Source organism: Oncorhynchus mykiss, chromosome 9 (genome assembly GCF_013265735.2).
Source record: "Oncorhynchus mykiss isolate Arlee chromosome 9, USDA_OmykA_1.1, whole genome shotgun sequence".
Classification (NCBI taxonomy): domain Eukaryota; kingdom Metazoa; phylum Chordata; class Actinopteri; order Salmoniformes; family Salmonidae; genus Oncorhynchus; species Oncorhynchus mykiss.
In genome coordinates this window covers 68,654,486-68,672,992 of record NC_048573.1, presented here as the reverse complement: position 1 = coordinate 68,672,992, position 18,507 = coordinate 68,654,486, and the positions used below count along the sequence as shown (strand labels likewise).

The 18,507-nt window shown below is 44.1% G+C and overlaps 1 protein-coding gene across 3 annotated transcripts in view; it reads left to right on the top strand.

Annotated features, from left to right (window-relative positions):
- Window positions 1-18,006, top strand: part of LOC110532751 (plexin-B1) — an 81,593-nt gene extending 63,587 nt beyond the window's left edge. For all 3 annotated transcript variants that reach the window (XM_036988825.1, XM_036988826.1, XM_036988824.1), the window contains 18 exons: window positions 1,310-1,552; window positions 1,660-1,836; window positions 2,056-2,204; window positions 3,684-3,784; window positions 4,047-4,264; window positions 4,437-4,615; window positions 4,755-4,821; window positions 6,090-6,236; window positions 6,410-6,578; window positions 6,771-6,874; window positions 7,951-8,035; window positions 8,351-8,517; window positions 8,641-8,801; window positions 12,858-13,005; window positions 13,215-13,279; window positions 13,573-13,648; window positions 13,783-13,857; window positions 16,140-18,006. In XM_036988825.1, coding sequence (XP_036844720.1) covers window positions 1,310-1,552; window positions 1,660-1,836; window positions 2,056-2,204; window positions 3,684-3,784; window positions 4,047-4,264; window positions 4,437-4,615; window positions 4,755-4,821; window positions 6,090-6,236; window positions 6,410-6,578; window positions 6,771-6,874; window positions 7,951-8,035; window positions 8,351-8,517; window positions 8,641-8,801; window positions 12,858-13,005; window positions 13,215-13,279; window positions 13,573-13,648; window positions 13,783-13,857; window positions 16,140-16,244 — 2,436 coding nt within the window. In that variant the 3' untranslated portion in view covers window positions 16,245-18,006. The remainder of the gene's footprint in view (window positions 1-1,309; window positions 1,553-1,659; window positions 1,837-2,055; window positions 2,205-3,683; window positions 3,785-4,046; window positions 4,265-4,436; window positions 4,616-4,754; window positions 4,822-6,089; window positions 6,237-6,409; window positions 6,579-6,770; window positions 6,875-7,950; window positions 8,036-8,350; window positions 8,518-8,640; window positions 8,802-12,857; window positions 13,006-13,214; window positions 13,280-13,572; window positions 13,649-13,782; window positions 13,858-16,139) is intronic.
- The last annotated feature ends 501 nt before the right edge of the window (window positions 18,007-18,507 follow it).

Sequence of the window (18,507 nt, the reverse complement as noted above, 5' to 3'; positions counted from 1 at the left end):
ATAAATCAACTCCTCTGTCTCATCTCTCCCTCTCCAGTTTATAAATCAACTCCTCTGTCTCATCTCCCTCTCCAGTTTATAAATCAACTCCTCTGTCTCGTCTCCCTCTCCAGTTTATAAATCAACTCCTCTGTCTCATCTCTCCCTCTCCAGTTTATAAATCAACTCCTCTGTCTCATCTCCCTCTCCAGTTTATAAATCAACTCCTCTGTCTCATCTCCCTCTCCAGTTTATAAATCAACTCCTCTGTCTCATCTCCCTCTCCAGTTTACAAATCAACTCCTCTGTCTCATCTCCCTCTCCAGTTTATAAATCAACTCCTCTGTCTCATCTCCCTCTCCAGTTTATAAATCAACTCCTCTGTCTCATCTCCCTCTCCAGTTTATAAATCAACTCCTCTGTCTCATCTCCCTCTCCAGTTTATAAATCAACTCCTCTGTCTCATCTCTCCCTCTCCAGTTTATAATCAACTCCTCTGTCTCATCTCTCCCTCTCCAGTTTATAAATCAACTCCTCTGTCTCATCTCCCTCTCCAGTTTATAAATCAACTCCTCTGTCTCATCTCCCTCTCCAGTTTATAAATCAACTCCTCTGTCTCATCTCCCTCTCCAGTTTATAAATCAACTCCTCTGTCTCATCTCCCTCTCCAGTTTACAAATCAACTCCTCTGTCTCATCTCCCTCTCCAGTTTACAAATCAACTCCTCTGTCTCATCTCCCTCTCCAGTTTATAAATCAACTCCTCTGTCTCATCTCCCTCTCCAGTTTATAAATCAACTCCTCTGTCTCATCTCCCTCTCCAGTTTACAAATCAACTCCTCTGTCTCATCTCCCTCTCCAGTTTATAAATCAACTCCTCTGTCTCATCTACCCCTCTCCAGTTTATAAATAAACTCCTCTGTCTCATCTCCCTCTCCAGTTTATAAATCAACTCCTCTGTCTCATCTCCCTCTCCAGTTTATAAATCAACTCCTCTGTCTCATCTCCCCCTCTCCAGTTTATAAATCAACTCCTCTGTCTCATCTCCCCCTCTCCAGTTTATAAATCAACTCCTCTGTCTCATCTCCCTCTCCAGTTTATAATCAACTCCTCTGTCTCATCTCCCCCTCTCCAGTTTATAAATCAACTCCCCTGTCTCATCTCCCTCTCCAGTTTATAAAATAACTCTTCTGTCTCATCTCCCCCTCTCCAGTTTATAAATCAACTCCTCTGTCTCATCTCCCCCTCTCCAGTTTATAAATCAACTCCTCTGTCTCATCTCCCTCTCCAGTTTATAAATCAACTCCTCTGTCTCATCTCCCCCTCTCCAGTTTGAAACGCGCTGTGCCGTGAGCAGCTCCTCTCTGATGCTGTGCCCTACGCCTGCCGTGGGGACGGAGGCCCACAGTGCCCAGGTCAAGGTGGACTTCCTACTGGATAACCTGCACTTTGACTTCAGCGCTGTGGGCAGTGGTGCTTTCAGTTACGAGCTCAACCCCATCCTAATCCCACTGAACCAGAATGACCCCAGCAAACCCTACCAGCACAAACCTGGCAGCATCATCTCTGTGGAGGTGTCTGCTACATCCCATCTCAACTACCATAACAGCTTCTGCAACAGTTTTTCAGAGCCTATGAGTGTGGTCTGTTTTTGTCTAATATCAGTATGGTTCTGAATCAGGGGGAGAACCTGGACCTGGCCATCTTTAAGGAGGAGGTGGTGGCTCTGATCGGGGATGGGGTGTGCTCGGTGAAGACCTTGACCCATAACCACCTCTACTGTGAGCCTCCATCCAAGCAGCCCTCAGTGATGGCCAGCAAGAAGCAGGAGGGCATGGATTCTCTCCCCGAGTTCACTGTACGTCCTCACTCCTTGGGTGACCACTGTTGAAATTGGAAATCAGAGAGGGCACGTCTTACATTCTGGAGGATAGTCACACCTGTAACTCTGAATGTGATGAGTAATGCTGTTGATGGATGATCTAGTGACTATAGTTGTGGTGATAGTAGGGTTGAGATGTACGGTTTAAAACACATCAATCCTCCCACTCTAAAATCCATCGCTGTCTTGTCCCAGGTCCAGATGGGCAACCTGAACTTCTCCCTGGGCAGAGTGCAGTATGACACCCAGGTCCAGTCCACCTTCCCACTGGAGGCCCAGGTGGGCTTGGGGGTGGGGGCCTCCATCGTAGCCCTCATCGTCCTCATCATAGTGCTCATATACAGGTGGGTGTGGGGCCTCCATCGTAGTCCTCATCGTCCTCGTCATAATGCTCATATACAGGTGGGTGTGGGGGTGGGGCCTCCTCATTGTCCTCATCATAATGCTCATATACAGGTGGGTGTGGGGGTGGGGCCTCCATCATAGCCCTCATCGTCCTCGTCATAATGCTCATATACAGGTGGGTGTGGGGCCTCCATCATAGCCCTCATCGTCCTCGTCATAATGCTCATATACAGGTGGGTGTGGGGCCTCCATCGTAGTCCTCATCGTCCTCGTCATAATGCTCATATACAGGTGGGTGTGGGGGTGGGGCCTCCTCATTGTCCTCATCATAATGCTCATATACAGGTGGGTGTGGGGGTGGGGCCTCCATCATAGCCCTCATCGTCCTCGTCATAATGCTCATATACAGGTGGGTGTGGGGCCTCCATCATAGCCCTCATCGTCCTCGTCATAATGCTCATATACAGGTGGGTGTGGGGCCTCCATCATAGCCCTCATCGTCCTCATCATAATGCTCATATACAGGTGGGTGTGGGGCCTCCATCATAGCCCTCATCGTCCTCATCATAATGCTCATATACAGGTGGGTGGGGGCCTCCATCATAGCCCTCATCGTCCTCGTCATAATGCTCATATACAGGTGGGTGTGGGGCCTCCATCATAGCCCTCATCGTCCTTGTCATAATGCTCATATACAGGTGGGTGTGGGGCCTCCATCATAGCCCTCATCGTCCTCGTCATAATGCTCATATACAGGTGGGTGTGGGGCCTCCATCATAGCCCTCATCGTCCTCGTCATAATGCTCATATACAGGTGGGTGTGGGGCCTCCATCATAGCCCTCATCGTCCTCATCATAATGCTCATATACAGGTGGGTGTGGGGCCTCCATCATAGCCCTCATCGTCCTCGTCATAATGCTCTTATACAGGTGGGGGTGGGGCCTCCTCATTGTCCTCATCATAGTGCTCATATACAGGTAGGTGTGGGGCCTCCATCATAGCCCTCATCGTCCTCGTCATAATGCTCATATACAGGTGGGTGTGGGGCCTCCATCATAGCCCTCATCGTCCTCGTCATAATGCTCTTATACAGGTGGGGGTGGGGCCTCCTCATTGTCCTCATCATAGTGCTCATATACAGGTAGGTGTGGGGCCTCCATCATAGCCCTCATCGTCCTCGTCATAATGCTCATATACAGGTGGGTGTGGGGCCTCCATCATAGCCCTCATCGTCCTCGTCATAATGCTCATATACAGGTGGGTGTGGGGCCTCCATCATAGCCCTCATCGTCCTCGTCATAATGCTCATATACAGGTGGGTGTGGGGCCTCCTCATTGTCCTCATCATAGTGCTCATATACAGGTGGGTGCCGACACAGTCACTAGTCTACCAAGTATAAACCATTTCATCTGTTCAAAGTAATGCTCGGTATACTGGATGTGAGCTCTTCTGTCTGTCCATATGTCTCTCTGTCAGGAGGAAGAGCAAACAGGCCGTGAGGGACTACAAGAAGGTCCAGATTCAGCTGGAGAATCTGGAGACCAGTGTGAGGGACCGCTGCAAGAAGGAGTTCACAGGTATGAGAAAGCACCATAAGCAATGAATTCACATATAAATGTTTTATTTCTTTATTTAATTTATATTTAACCAGGTTTTTCTTGTTGAGATAAACATATATTTTTCAAGCGAGACCTGGACATAACAGCATCTTATATCTCAAAAACCTAAAGTGGACATTAATAAGGTGTTTTTTTCGGGTGTGGGTTGCATATGCTGTTGCTAAAAAGATTCTCATTCTATCTCAATGTGATTTGTTTCCCTCCCTCTTCCTTTGTGCAGACCTGATGACTGAAATGATGGACTGTTCCAGTGACCTGGTGGGTTCTGGTATCCCCTTCCTGGACTACAGGGCATATGCAGAGCGCATTTTCTTCCCTGGCCACCGGGAGTCGCCACTGAGGCGGGATTTGGACGTGCCGGAGTGCCGTAGACAGACGGTGGAGCAGGGGCTGGTTCAGTTGTCCAACCTCCTCAACAGCAAACTATTCCTCACCACGGTAACCTCAACTGACTCTGAATAAGTATGATGTCCAGTCTCTTTTGTTGTTGACTGAACTCAAACTACCTCAATGGCATTCAGACTCTAAAACATCTATAGTAATATCATAGTAATATCATAATGCATATATTTAATGCTTCTCTTTCACTGTGTCACTGTTTTGACCCCAGTTCATCCACACCCTGGAGGTGCAGCGGACCTTCTCCCCTCGGGACCGGGCCTACGTGGCCTCCCTGCTCACCGTGGCCCTGCATGGGAAGCTGGAGTACTTCACTGACATCCTGAAGACTCTGCTCAATGACCTGGTGGTGCAGTACATGGCCAAGAACCCCAGACTGATGCTCCGAAGGTGAGGTGGATGATCTGTAGGATGTTCTCCTCAGTCTTGGTAATGACAGGCTTCTTGCGAGGTCTTCTAAAGTCTGTTGTGGATGGGTGTTCTTATCAATAGCAGACACATTCATATCGAATATGATGTCCTGTTTCAGAACTGAGTCAGTGGTGGAGAAGCTGCTGACCAACTGGATGTCAATGTGTCTGTTTACCTTCCTGAGGGTGAGTCTCTCAGCCTGCCATGTCCCCATTCACCTCTCGTGTCTCCTCACTAAAGAGACAGAGAACCATGTCCCCATTCACCTCCTGTGTCTCCTCACTAAAGAGACAGAGAACCATGTCCCCATTCACCTCCTGTGTCTCCTCACTAAAGAGACAGAGAACCATGTCCCCATTCACCCCCTGTGTCTCCTCACTAAAGAGACAGAGAACCATGTCCCCATTCACCCCCGTCTCCTTATTAAAGAGGCAGAGAACCATGTCCCCACTAACCCCCCTGTCTCCTTATGAAAGAGGCAGAGAACCATGTCCCCATTTACCCCCCTGTCTCCTCACTAAAGAGACAGAGGACCATGTCCCCATTCACCCCCCTGTCTCCTTCCTAAAGAGACAGAGGACCATGTCCCCATTCACCCCCTGTGTCTCCTCACTAAAGAGACAGAGGACCATGTCCGCATTCACCCCCTGTGTCTCCTCACTAAAGAGACAGAGAACCATGTCCCCATTCACCTCCTGTGTCTCCTCACTAAAGAGACAGAGAACCATGTCCCCATTCACACCCTGTCTCCTTACTAAAGAGACAGAGAACCATGTCCCCATTCACCCCCTGTCTCCTTACTAAAGAGACAGAGAAACATGTCCGCATTCACCCCCTGTGTCTCCTCACTAAAGAGACAGAGAACCATGTCCCCATTCACCTCCTGTGTCTCCTCACTAAAGAGACAGAGAACCATGTCCCCATTCACCTCCTGTGTCTCCTCACTAAAGAGACAGAGAACCATGTCCCCATTCACACCCTGTCTCCTTACTAAAGAGACAGAGAACCATGTCCCCATTCACCCCCTGTCTCCTTACTAAAGAGACAGAGAAACATGTCCGCATTCACCCCCTGTGTCTCCTCACTAAAGAGACAGAGAACCATGTCCCCATTCACCTCCTGTGTCTCCTCACTAAAGAGACAGAGAACCATGTCCCCATTCACCTCCTGTGTCTCCTCACTAAAGAGACAGAGAACCATGTCCCCATTCACCCCCTGTCTCCTTACTAAAGAGACAGAGAACCATGTCCCCATTCACCCCCTGTCTCCTTACTAAAGAGACAGAGAACCATGTCCCCATTTACCCCCTGTCTCCTTACTAAAGAGACAGAGAACCATGTCCCCATTCACCCCCTGTGTCTCCTTACTAAAGAGACAGACAACCATGTCCCCATTCACCCCTTGTCTCCTTACTAAAGAGACAGAGAACCATGTCTCTGTGTTGTGTTATTAGGACACTGCAGGGGAATCCTTCTACATGCTGTTCAGAGCCATTAAACACCAGGTGGACAAGGGACCGGTGGACGTTGTGACAGGAAAGGCCAAGTATACACTCAACGACAACAGGCTGCTCCGCGAGGATGTAGATTACAAAACCCTGGTGAGAGCACAGCACACACAATCCCTGATGTCCCTTTACCATTAATACACATCTACATGCAAGGCTTTCTGTTGCATTACAAAGCAGAGGCTGGAAAGGAAGGAGTTGTGCAGCATGGTGAAGTAGTCCTAGTTTCAGGATAGTGGTATAATGATCCACCAATAACCTTCCAGACACTGAATGTCCTCATGCCAGCGACAGGCAACGGTGGCATGCCCCAGACGGCTCCTGCCAAGGTGCTGGACTGTGACACCATAACCCAGGTGAAGGAGAAGCTCCTGGAGCAAGCATGGAAGAGCATGTCCTTCTCCCAGAGGCCCCACACAGACTCTCTCCACCTGGGTGAGCCTCCGCTACAGCTCTCTATCATTCACTGTTCAATATGAAAAGGTGACATCCTCGTCCACCCTGGCATGCCAGGTTGAAGTCACGCCAAATAACATGTATCCAAGTTAATGGACATACTCAGAATCCCTCCTTGGTCGTGTCATTTATAATGAACTGTTTCATTTTCTGTATTGTGTCCTTGATCAGAGTGGCGTGCGGGCACAGCAGGTCACCTGATTCTGTCTGACGAGGACCTGACGTCGGTGGTGCAGGGCTCCTGGAAACGCCTCAACACCCTGCAGCATTACAAGGTCAGACACAGCAGATCAAACATCCCATCACATTATATCCCTCCCTATCCCCCTTAAAGGGAAAGTTCAATATTTTGGCTATAAAGCCATTTTTTCTACTAACATGCTAGCTGCTCCTGCAGACTTTGTCATTGCGCAAACATCAGTTAGCAATGCCTCCAGAAACTACCTTGAAATTGCACACAGAGACATACAAATGGTATCCATGAATTTATCTGACTCTGGGGAAGTAGATAAAATGTGTAACAATCCCTTTAAACAGAATGACTAACTACATCACTGTAAAGTCTCCTTTTTGTTACTTTGTTAAAGATATACTTCTCCATAATGCAAACGCTGTGTCAGATTTCAAAAAAGCTTTATGGAAAAAGCACACCATGCTCTCAGGCACCAAAACAAGCCATACAGATACCCACCATGTTGTGGAGTCAACAGAAGTCAGAAATAGCATTATAAATATTCACTTACCTTTGATGATCTTCATCAGAATGCACTCCCAGGAATCTCAGTTCCACAATAAATGTTTCTTTTGTTCAATAAAGTCCATAATTCATGTCCAAATACCTCCTTTTTGTTCACGTGTTTAGTTCACAAATTCAAATTCACGAGGCGCAGTCACTTAGTCCAGACGAAAAGTCAAAAAAGTTATATTACAGTTCGTAGAAACATGTCAAACGATGTATAGAATCAATCTTTAGGATGTTTTTAACATAAATCTTCAATAATGTTTCAACCGGACAATTTATTTGTCTTTAGAAATGAAAAGGAACGCAGGTCGCTCTCACGGCCGCAATCGGACCAAATTTACACTGTATCTTGGATAGGCAAAGACTTGAAAACCTACAAACCTCAGATTTTCCACTTCCTGGTTGTATTTTTTTCTCAGGTTTTTGCCTGGCATATGAGTTCTGTTATACTCACAGACATCACTCAAACAGTTTTAGAAACTTCAGAGTGTTTTCTATCCAAATGTACTAATCATATGCATATCTTAGCTTCTGGGCCTGAAGCTACTCAATACTACCCCCAGCCATAAGAGGTTAACTTGATTTCATGATTTCACAAATGGTCTGCAGGTTCCGGATGGAGCCACTGTTGCACTGGTACCCCGGAACACCAAACACATCCACAATGACAGCCATGATTACATTCCTGGAGAGAGTGAGTCTGCACAATGACAGCCATGATTACACTCCTGGAGAGATTGAGTCTCAACTAATCTATAATCTAGGGCAGCATGGTCATAGGATAGTGTTTAGCATCAATAGAACACAACAACCACATTCAGACAATTCACACAAGATTATTTTGTTAGGGTGTGATACTGTATAACTAGCAATGGTGTTTTTCTGAAGAAACAGCCCTTCAACTGTATTATGGGGGACCTTACCTTATCTACCAAGACTAGGTCAGAGATGGCCTGCAGGCCATGCGTGTTCCTCTGACCATGACCATGCGTGTTCCTCTGTCTTACAGAGACACCTATGTTGGACGATGGGGACGAGGGAGGCGTGAAGCTCTGGCACCTGGTGAAAGCCAACGAGGAGCCAGACCTTCCCAAACACAGGCGTGGCAGCCTGAGGGAGAGAGAGAGGGCCAAAGCCATCCCTGAGATCTACCTCACTCGCCTACTCTCCATGAAGGTGCCATAATGCACATGCAACACAATCCCACACACACAGGCTCACCCACAAACAGTATTTGTAACAATTTACACTCAACATTTGCACATATTTATTCCCATAACTTCCTGCTCACCCTCCCAGGGCACACTGCAGAAGTTTGTGGATGACTTGTTCACAGTGATCCTGAGCACTAACCAGCCAGTTCCCATGGCTGTCAAGTACTTCTTTGACCTACTGGATGAGCAGGCTCTGCAACACAACATCACAGACTCTGAGACCATCCACATCTGGAAGACTAACAGGTAACAACTCAGCACTACTACTGGTTCATTTGCTTGCAAACACTGAAGTGTTTCATATATTTTATAATAACAGCAACCAATACAGATCAGGGCCTCGTCATTGAAGGAAAGGTTCACCCATTTTGAATGTTATATTGTTTTTGTGCATCTCCGAGTGATGTTCTATCTATTCTCTGGGTCATTTCACGTTTTCATGTGTATCTGAGTTATTGACGTTCAAGCAGGCATAAATCCGGCCGGTACCACGAAGCACCGAGATAAAGTCTCTCTCACTACACTGGAAGTTAATAGGAATATGACTTTTAGATAGTGAAAACATCTATCATACATGTCAGATTTCAAGACTGCCCAATGTTCTCAAAGTCAGTGTATATGTGGAGAAACTTCTATTTTTCTCTAAAGTACGTAATGTTAAGATTCCAAAGCTATACGATACTACAGATAGCAAGTTAATTCAAATCAAATCAAATGTTATGAGTCACATGCGCCGAAAAAAACAGGTGTTAAACTTACAGTAAAATGCTTACTTACGAGCCCCAAACCAACAATGCAGTTTTAAAAAATATGGATAAGAATAAGAAATCAAAAGTAACAAGTAATTAAAGAGCAGCAGTAAAATAACAATAGCGAGACTATATACAAGGGGTTACCGGTACAGAGTCAATGTGCAGGGGAACAGGTTAATTGAGGTAATATGCACATCAAATCAAATTAAATTTATTTATAAAGCCCTTCGTACATCAGCTGATATCTCAAAGTGCTGTACAGAAACCCAGCCTAAAACCCCAAACAGCAAGCAATGCAGGTGTAGAAGCACGGTGGCTAGGAAAAACTCCCTAGAAAGGCCAAAACATGTAGGTAGAGTTATTAAAGTGACTATGCATAGATGATAACAACAGAGAGTAGCAGTGGTGTAAAAGAAGGGGGATGCAAATAGTCTGGGTAGGCATTTGATTAGGTGTTCATGAGTCTTAGTGCTTGGGGGAGAAGCTGTTTAGAAGCCTCTTGGACCTAGACTTGGCGCTCCGGTATGACTAGGGTGGCTGGTGTCTTTGACAATTTTTAGGGCCTTCCTCTGACACCGCCTGGTATAGAGGTCCTGGATGGCAGGAAGCTTGGCCCCAGTGATGTACTGGGCCGTTCGCACAACCCTCTGTAGTGCCATGCGGTCGAAGGCCGAGCAGTTGCCATACCAGGCAGTGATGCAACTAGTCAGGATGCTCTCGATGGTGCAGCTGTAGGAACTTTTGAGGATCTGAAGGCCCATGCCAAATCATTTTAGTCTCCTAAGGGGGAATAGGTTTTGTCGGGCCCTCTTCACGACTGTCTTGGTGTGCTTGGACCATGTTAGTTCGTTGGTGATGTGGACACCAAGGATCTTGACGCTCTCAACCTGCTCCACTGCAGCCCCGTCGATGAGAATGGGGACGTGCTCAGTCCTCTTTTCCTGTAGTCCACAATCATCTTCTTTGTCCTGATCACGTTGAGGGAGAGGTGGTTGTACTGGCACCACACGGCCAGGTCTCTGACCTCCTCCCTATAGGCTGTCTCATCGTTGTTATCGGTGATCAGGCCTACCACTGTTGTGTCGTCGGAAAACTTAATGATGGTGTTGAAGTCGTGCCTGGCTGTGCAGTCATGAGTGAACATGGAGTACAGGAGGGGACTGAGCACGCACCCCTGAGGGGCCCCTGTGTTGAGGATCAGCGTGACGGATGTGTTTTTACTTACCCATTCCACCTGGGAATGGCCCGTCAGGAAGTCCAGGATCCAGTTGCAGAGGGAGGTGTTTAGTCCCAGGGTCCTTAGCTTATTGATGAACTTTGAGGGCACTATGGTGTTGAATGCTGAGTCATTGAATAGCATTCTCACAGGTGTTTCTTTTTTCAAGGTGGGAAAGGATCTTCTGTGGATCTGTTTGGGCAGTATGCACATTGGAGTGGGTCTAGGGTTTCTGGGATAATGGTGTTGATGTGAGCCATGACCAGCCTTTCAAAGCACTTCATGGCTACAGGCGTGAGTGCTACGGGTCGGTAGTCATTCAGGAAGGTTATCTTAGTGTTTTTGGGAACAGACGCTATGGTGGTCTGCTTAAAGCATATTGGTATTACAGACCCGGACAGTACACGTCCTGGTAATCCGTCTGGCCCTGTGGCCTTGTGAATGTTGACCTGTTTAAAGGTCTTACTCACATCGACTGCGAAGAGTGTGATCACAGTCTTCCAGAACAGCTGGTGTTCTCATGCATGTTTCTGTGTTATTTGCCTTGAAGCGAGCATAGAAGTAGTTTAGCTCGTCTGGTAGGCTCGTGTCACTGGGCAGCTCTCGGCTGTGCTTCCCTTTGTAGAATGTAATGGTTTGCAAGCCCTGCCACATCCGACGAGCATCAGAGCCGGTGTAGTACGATACAATCTTAGTCCTGTATTGACACTTTGTCTGTTGGATGGTTCGTCGATGGGCGTAGCGGGATTTCTTATAAGCTTCTGGGTTAGAGTCCCGCTCCTTGAAAGTGGCAGCTCTAGCCTTTAGCTCAGTGCAGATGTTGCCTGTAATCCATGGCTTCTGGTTGGGGTATGTACGTACGGTCACATAGGGGACGACGTCATCGATGCACTTATTGATGAAGCCAATGACTGATGTAGTGTACTTGTCAATGCCATTGGAGGAATCCCAAACAGTCATGCTTAGCATCTGCTTAATCAGACTTTTTCATTGATCTAGTCACTGGTGCTCCCTGCTTTAATTTTTTATGGAATCAGGAGGATATAATTATGGTCAGATTTGCCAAATGAAGGGCAACGGAGAGCTTTGTATGTTTCTCTGTGTGTGGAGTAAAGGTGGTCCATAGTTTTTTTTCCTCTGGTTGCACATTTAACATACTGATAGAAATTTGGTTAAACAGATTTAAGTTTCCCTGCATTAAAGTCCCCGGCTACTAGGGGTGCCGCCTCTGGGTGAGCATTTTCTTGTTTGCTTATGGCGGAATACAGCTCATTCAATGCTGTCTTAGTGCCAGCCTCTGACTGTGGTGGTATGTAAACAGCTACGAAAAATACAGATGAAAACTCTCTAGGTAGATAGTGTGGTCTACAGCTTATCATGAGATACTCTACCTCAGTCGAGCAATAGCTCGAGACTTCCTTAGATATCGTGCACCAGCTGTTATTTACAAAATACATAGTCCGCCGCCCCTTGTCTTACCATATGCCGCTGTTCTATCCTGTCGGTGCAGCACATAGCCAGCCAGCTGTATGTTGATAGTGTCATCATTCAGCCACGACTCCGTGAAGCATAAGATATCACAGTTTTTAATATCCTGTTGGTAGTTTAATCTTCCGCGTAGATCATCTGTTTTGTCGTCCAAAGATTGCACGTTTGCTAGTAGAATGAAAGGAAGTGGGGGTTTATTTGATTGCCTACGAATTCTCAGAAGGCAGCCCGCCCTCCGGCCCCTTTTTCTCCGCCTCCTCTTCACACAAATCATGGGGATCTGGGCCTGTTCCCGAGAAAGCAGTATATCGTTTGCGTCAGCCTCGCCAGACTCGTTAAAGAAAATGATTCTGCCAGTCCGTGGTGAATAATCGCAGTCCTGATGTCCAGAAGTTATTTTCGGTCATAAGAGACGGTAGCGGCAACATTATGTACAAAACAAGTAAAAAAATATGTTACAAACAACGCAAATAACCTACCAAAATAACACAATCGGTTTGGGCACATAAAACGTCTGCCTTCTGCTCCATCTTACTTACATTATTATTACAATTATCTCACATCTCAGAAAAGATTTGTAATGTTGAAGTTCTTGTTGAGGAAATTTGTGCTAATGTTAGATTTTTAAGCTTGCACTCAATAGAATCCCATTCACTCCCACAATAGCCCAGAATGCACCGGGTGACCCATTGACGTAGCATGGGCAACATTACCCATCTTCTCGAAAGTACATCTGCGATTGCGAATGTTAGACTACACTCTGTGAGGCACATTGGTCTACGGGTTGAACATGGTGAGATTGTAGACTCCTATATTGATTGAGCTACTTGTTTGTTTTCCCACCAGTTTACCCCTGAGGTTCTGGATTAACATCCTGAAGAACCCTCAGTTCATCTTTGACGTTCAGGCATCAGACCACGTGGACGCTGTGTTGTCTGTCATAGCACAGACCTTCATGGATTCCTGTACCATTGCAGAGCACAAGCTGGGCAGGGTGAGACAAACACGGAGAGGAGACATTACTGAGAAGGTTAAGGGCCTGGGGGAATGGAAGGTCTAGCAGAAATGAAGGGAGAGTAGAGATGCCAGGGGGGATTGAATGAAATAAAGAAGAATAAAGAGAGAATACGAGAGCATGCAGGTTCTAAACACTCATGGAACCGTACTGTGTTTTGAGTAGAACATTTTATTTTTTCCTTCTAGGACTCTCCTATCAACAAGTTGCTGTATGCCAGAGATATCCCACGGTACAAGCAGATGGTAGAGAGGTGAGAATATGACCCTGGGCAAGGCAGAGAGGGCACAGCCAATCTGTCAGTGCCATGGAGCGGGCTCACTGAGCATGCAGGGATTCTTCTGGGGAGAGTCTGTCGGCTTGGCAGCACACACCACTGCCGTAGCTATATAGGGAACTCATGTCAGAAGAATTGTAATGTATTCATTTGCATGAAATTGATGAATTAGTGTTGTATGAGACATGGATAGCATATGGATATTATGGAGGGTGCAATAATCTCAGATTCCCATTCCTTCACTACCCCCCCCCCCCCCCTCCTTTCAGATACTATGCTGACATCAGGCAGACCATTTCTGCCAGTGACCAGGAAATGAATTCTGCACTTGCAGAACTGTCTCGAGTATGTTACATTTACTTGGTGCATGTTTTGAGGTTAATATTGTGCTGTAGGTCTTAGGTTGTTTTTCTATAGATCACGTAGAAGTTCTGTACCAACAAAGTTTTACTGAGTATTTCCACCTTCTTTCTTTACAGAATTATGCTGGCGAGGTGAACTACCTTGTGGCCCTGCATGAACTGTATAAGTACATCAACAAGTACTATGATCAGGTGAGTCCTCCATTTCTATCCATCGAGGCTTTTCAGCCCCTTCCTTGTAATTTCCATTAGATGTTAAGCTAACTGAGATAAACAAAAGCAATTGTCTGTCTTAATGTAACTGTCCAGTGTTTCCATATTTCTCTAATATGACCTATAATTAATTACAATATGAGTGAAATAGTTTTTCTTCCAAATAGTTTTGATTAAGTATGTTAAAAAAGAAGCGAGTAGACCGTTGAGAATGACATCATGTTCTATGAGGAAATAGCAAGCATTTTTTAAATCGGTCTGTTTCAGATATACATGTTTTTCAATTTATGCATTGGCCACAAATAAGAGTATAGGATGAGTCAGCAACATTATTTGGGTATGAGTTAACAGAATATTAACTTCTAATCAATAATGGCTTTTGATCGTCTTGAATGGCCTTTTCTATTCAAAACTTTGGAAGCTTTTAACTTTCCAGCGGAAATAATACATTTAATAAAATATATTGTATAAATATCCTAAAGCAAAAATGTACACAAAAAAAATACATTATTGGATTTTTTCAGAATACTCAAAAATCTCAAGTTATAAAATTAACGTGGAATAATCAAAATAATGGCAATAGGAAAAAAGGAAAAGAATAACTAATGAATTAAAGCCTTTAAATGGACCACAAAAAAATATGGAATATTTAGGATACTTAATAAATGACCATAAACAACACATATATAAAGATAATTCATATTGTTGAGTAATGGAATAAAGTTGAGATTTAATTCAATTGAATAATATTCCCCAAAATCTTATAGGTAGAATAAACCTCTTTAGAATGGCTGCCAAAGTTTTTGTATACATTTTCTGTATTCTTTTTGGTAATAGCAATTATCCCACCGAAGACATTCTGTAAAAAAAGTATACTCGATCATTATAGACTTTATATGGGCACATAAAATTCTTAGAATAAAAATACAAGTTTTACATCTTCTTAAATCTGAGGGTGGTTTTAACCTTCCAAACTTGGAATTGTATCAACTCGCTACCCAAGGCTTTTACATGTGACATATAGTTAAATGCACTAAAGAGGAACAACGGGTACATGTTTAAGATGTGCATGCTCATCCTCAGAATCTTTTTACGTGTCTATTTTCGGAGGACAGAGCTAAGAACATTAACAACTTCATAGTTAAGAACACTATAACGATATGGAAGAAAATGAAAAATATTTTACGAGAACCAATATCACTCCCATGAAACACAACCTTACGGAATAATCCTTGGATAGCTTTACAGAATGAATCCAGAAATAGGCCCACATGGAAATCAAAAGGCATAGAAACCGTAATTTACTTGGTAACCGAAAATACATTTTTTTCCATGACAGGATTAAAAGTCATTTTTGACTGACCAATGTAGATAGTTTCAAATACATGCAACGTAAAAGTTACATATCACGAAATTTCGATTTGAAATCTTTTGGACATCAGAGCAACCTTGAGGGAAGCTTATTTGAGTCAGAAAAGGATGTTCACATGAAAGATCTACAAAACCTTGCAGAGACCATATCCACCTGACCATCTATTAGAAAAAATATATATAAACTGTTGGAAACAAGATTTAAAAAGAACTGATGTTGGCATAAAATGGAGGGAAAGTTGGAGCATAACTAATGAAATGACAGTTAACGCTCCAGTATGAACGAATGTACAGAATGTATTATGCATAAGACAAAATTCACAAATTATACAGCACAAAGGCTGGAAAGGTGTAAGACTAATAATGACTGAATAATCCATTCTTTCTGGGAATGCCATTCAATTCTGAAGTTGTGGGAGAAGCTAGAACGTTTGCTGTTGGAAGTATTACAATATAAACTTACTTTTAATCCATCAGTCTGCATATTTCAAGACATGACATATAGGGTGTAGTGAGATACACAATGATCTGGACGATTCCCTTCTCATCACTCATTTTGAAAAAAATGTATACTAAAAACGTGGAAGTCAATCAATCCCAATCATTGACACAATGGAAACATCTACTTATGTATTATTTCAATATTGTAATAGCATGGACGACTGAGACAAAAAGTTGCAAACAATAATGCACGAGAGATGGGGGTGTGAGCAGGCTGGTCTGGACAGATGAGATGTAGTCATTGTTTGTATGTGTCTGTAAGTTGTCGTACGTATGAGTTTGTTTTTGGAGTGTAAAAAAATGAAGAAAGGGAAAAATAAAACATTTAAAAAAGTGAGATTTTCACTGGACAGTTACTTGAACCTGTTATTGGTACTCCCTCCTCCCAGATCATCACTGCTCTAGAGGAGGACTCTACAGCTCAGAAGATGCAGCTGGGATACAGGCTCCAGCAGATCTCGGCTGCCGTGGAGAATAAAGTCACTGACCTATGATGACAGAGTGGCCCTGAGACAGGGGACAGGCCGTGACACTGAGATGACAGAGTGGCCATGAGACAGAGGACAGGCCACAACACTGAGATGACAGAGTGGCCCTGAGACAGGGGACAGGCTATGACACTTAGAAGAAGACAACAGCTGAGATGAGTAGTCCCAAATGAAAGAAATGTGTGAAAAGGAGGAAGACACAGTGAAATGAACATACAGGGTGTGATTTCATACAGGGTGAGACTTTCCTCTCCTTTTGGCAGACTGAAAGAAGGAAGATGGTTGAGGGGCACTCAGTAGCCACGTCCTTGTGGAGTTCCTGATCATAGATTCTCCTGATGAGCTGCACAGGACATTTCCATGGCAACCTGACTACATTTTCCCGCTAATGCTCAGTGTGTAGATACATAGACATTATTCTGAGTAAGTAAGCAAAGTGCTGTTGAACTCTCTGCATGGCTGCAGAGTCTCTGCAACAGGAAGTCAGTCTTACTGGGAGGAAATTGATTTATGAAGCTTACAGCACTGGAGAGAACTGAATAGCAGTTAGTGCATTGACGCTATTGTCATCGAATGCCTCCTGTTTCTTTGAATCACATTTTCTAAGTCGTACTTTTTATTAAATAGCTAACATTTACAGACATTGTGTGATGTTTCCGACAAGCTCAATGAGAGATAGTATTGTCTTCACTCCCATCAGTGTTTTTTGGCTATACACAAATGTAAGTGTTTCTGCTTCATGTAGTAACTTTGTCCCTACCTGTCACCCAGCATTGAAATTCTGTATGATTTGAATGTTCCTTGCCAATATCATGTATAATCTAGGCTACAAGTAATTGTTGTGCATTTCTAAAGGCAGTTCTATGTTTCCCTATAACTACAGTAGCCAAACTGATTGTGTCTGACCTAATGCTTAGATTATGATAGACATCTCTATCCAAAACCTCCAGAGACACATCTCAGCTGCTTAATGTTTTATCCCCAGCACTGTGCCAGACCACACTACACATTATCTTTCAATGGCAGACCAGAAGGTGCTCGCACAGCTTTCGTGAGTAGCAGGAGGTGGTAATCAAACACAACCATTCATAGAACTAAATGTGGTGGAGTTCAGAAAATGCCTGGTTATCATGCAAAAGTTTAGATTTAGTTCATTCTGACATTTTGATTATTCAGCTATCTGTAGTTGTTCCGGCTCACAGGTTTTTCCTCACTGGTTATTTGGAACAAATCACGATTTAGCAGGGTGTAAGCATCTTTTGAAATTTGAAAAGGCAGGGGACATTTGGCCCATAGATTTGACGCGAAACTTGCAGAGTGAGTGGGGTGGAGCTACCGCCCTGCATCCTCTCCTTGTTCAAGTATCTTTTCTCATACAGTACTTTATGAAAGTATTTACAACCCTTAATTTTTTTCCAGGTTTTGTTGTTACTTTTTCCACATTTTGTTGTGTTACACCCTGAATCTTTTTGTCACTGGCCTACACACAATACCCCATAATGTCAAAGTGGAATTAAGTTTTTCGAAAGCTGAAATGTCTTGAGTCGATAATTATTGAACCCCTTTGTTATGGCAAGCCTACATTTTCAGAAGAAAGTTCAGAAGTAAACATTTACTTATAAAAGTCACTCTGTGTGCAACTATAGTGTTTTTTTGTATGACTATCTCATCTCTGTACCCCACACATACAATTATCTGTAAGGTCCCTCAATCAAGCAGTGAATTTCAAACACCGATTCAACCACAAAGACCAGGGAGGTTTTCACAAAGAAGGGCCCCTATTGGTAGATGGGTAAAAAAAATAGACATTGAATATCCCTTTGAGCATGGTGAAGTTATTAATTACACTTTGGATGTTCTTTCAATACATCCAGTCACTACAAAGATACAAGTGTCCTTCCTTACTCAGTTGCCAGAGAGGAAGGAAACTGCTCAAGGGTTTTACGATGAGGCAAATAGTTACAGAGTTGAAATAATGGCTATGATTGGAGAAAACTGAGGATGGTTCAACAACATTTTAGTTACTCCACAATACTAACCTAATTGACAGAGTGAAAAGATGGAAGCCTGTACAGAATAAAAATATTCAACAAGGTACTAAAGTAATACTGTAAAGAATGTGGCAAAGCAATGAACTTTTTGTCCTTAATACAAAGTGGTATGTTTGAGGCGCAAATCCAAAACAATACATTCCTGAGTACCACTCTCTGTATTTTAAAGCATGGTGGTGGCTGCATCATATTATGGGTATGCGTGTAATGGTTAACGA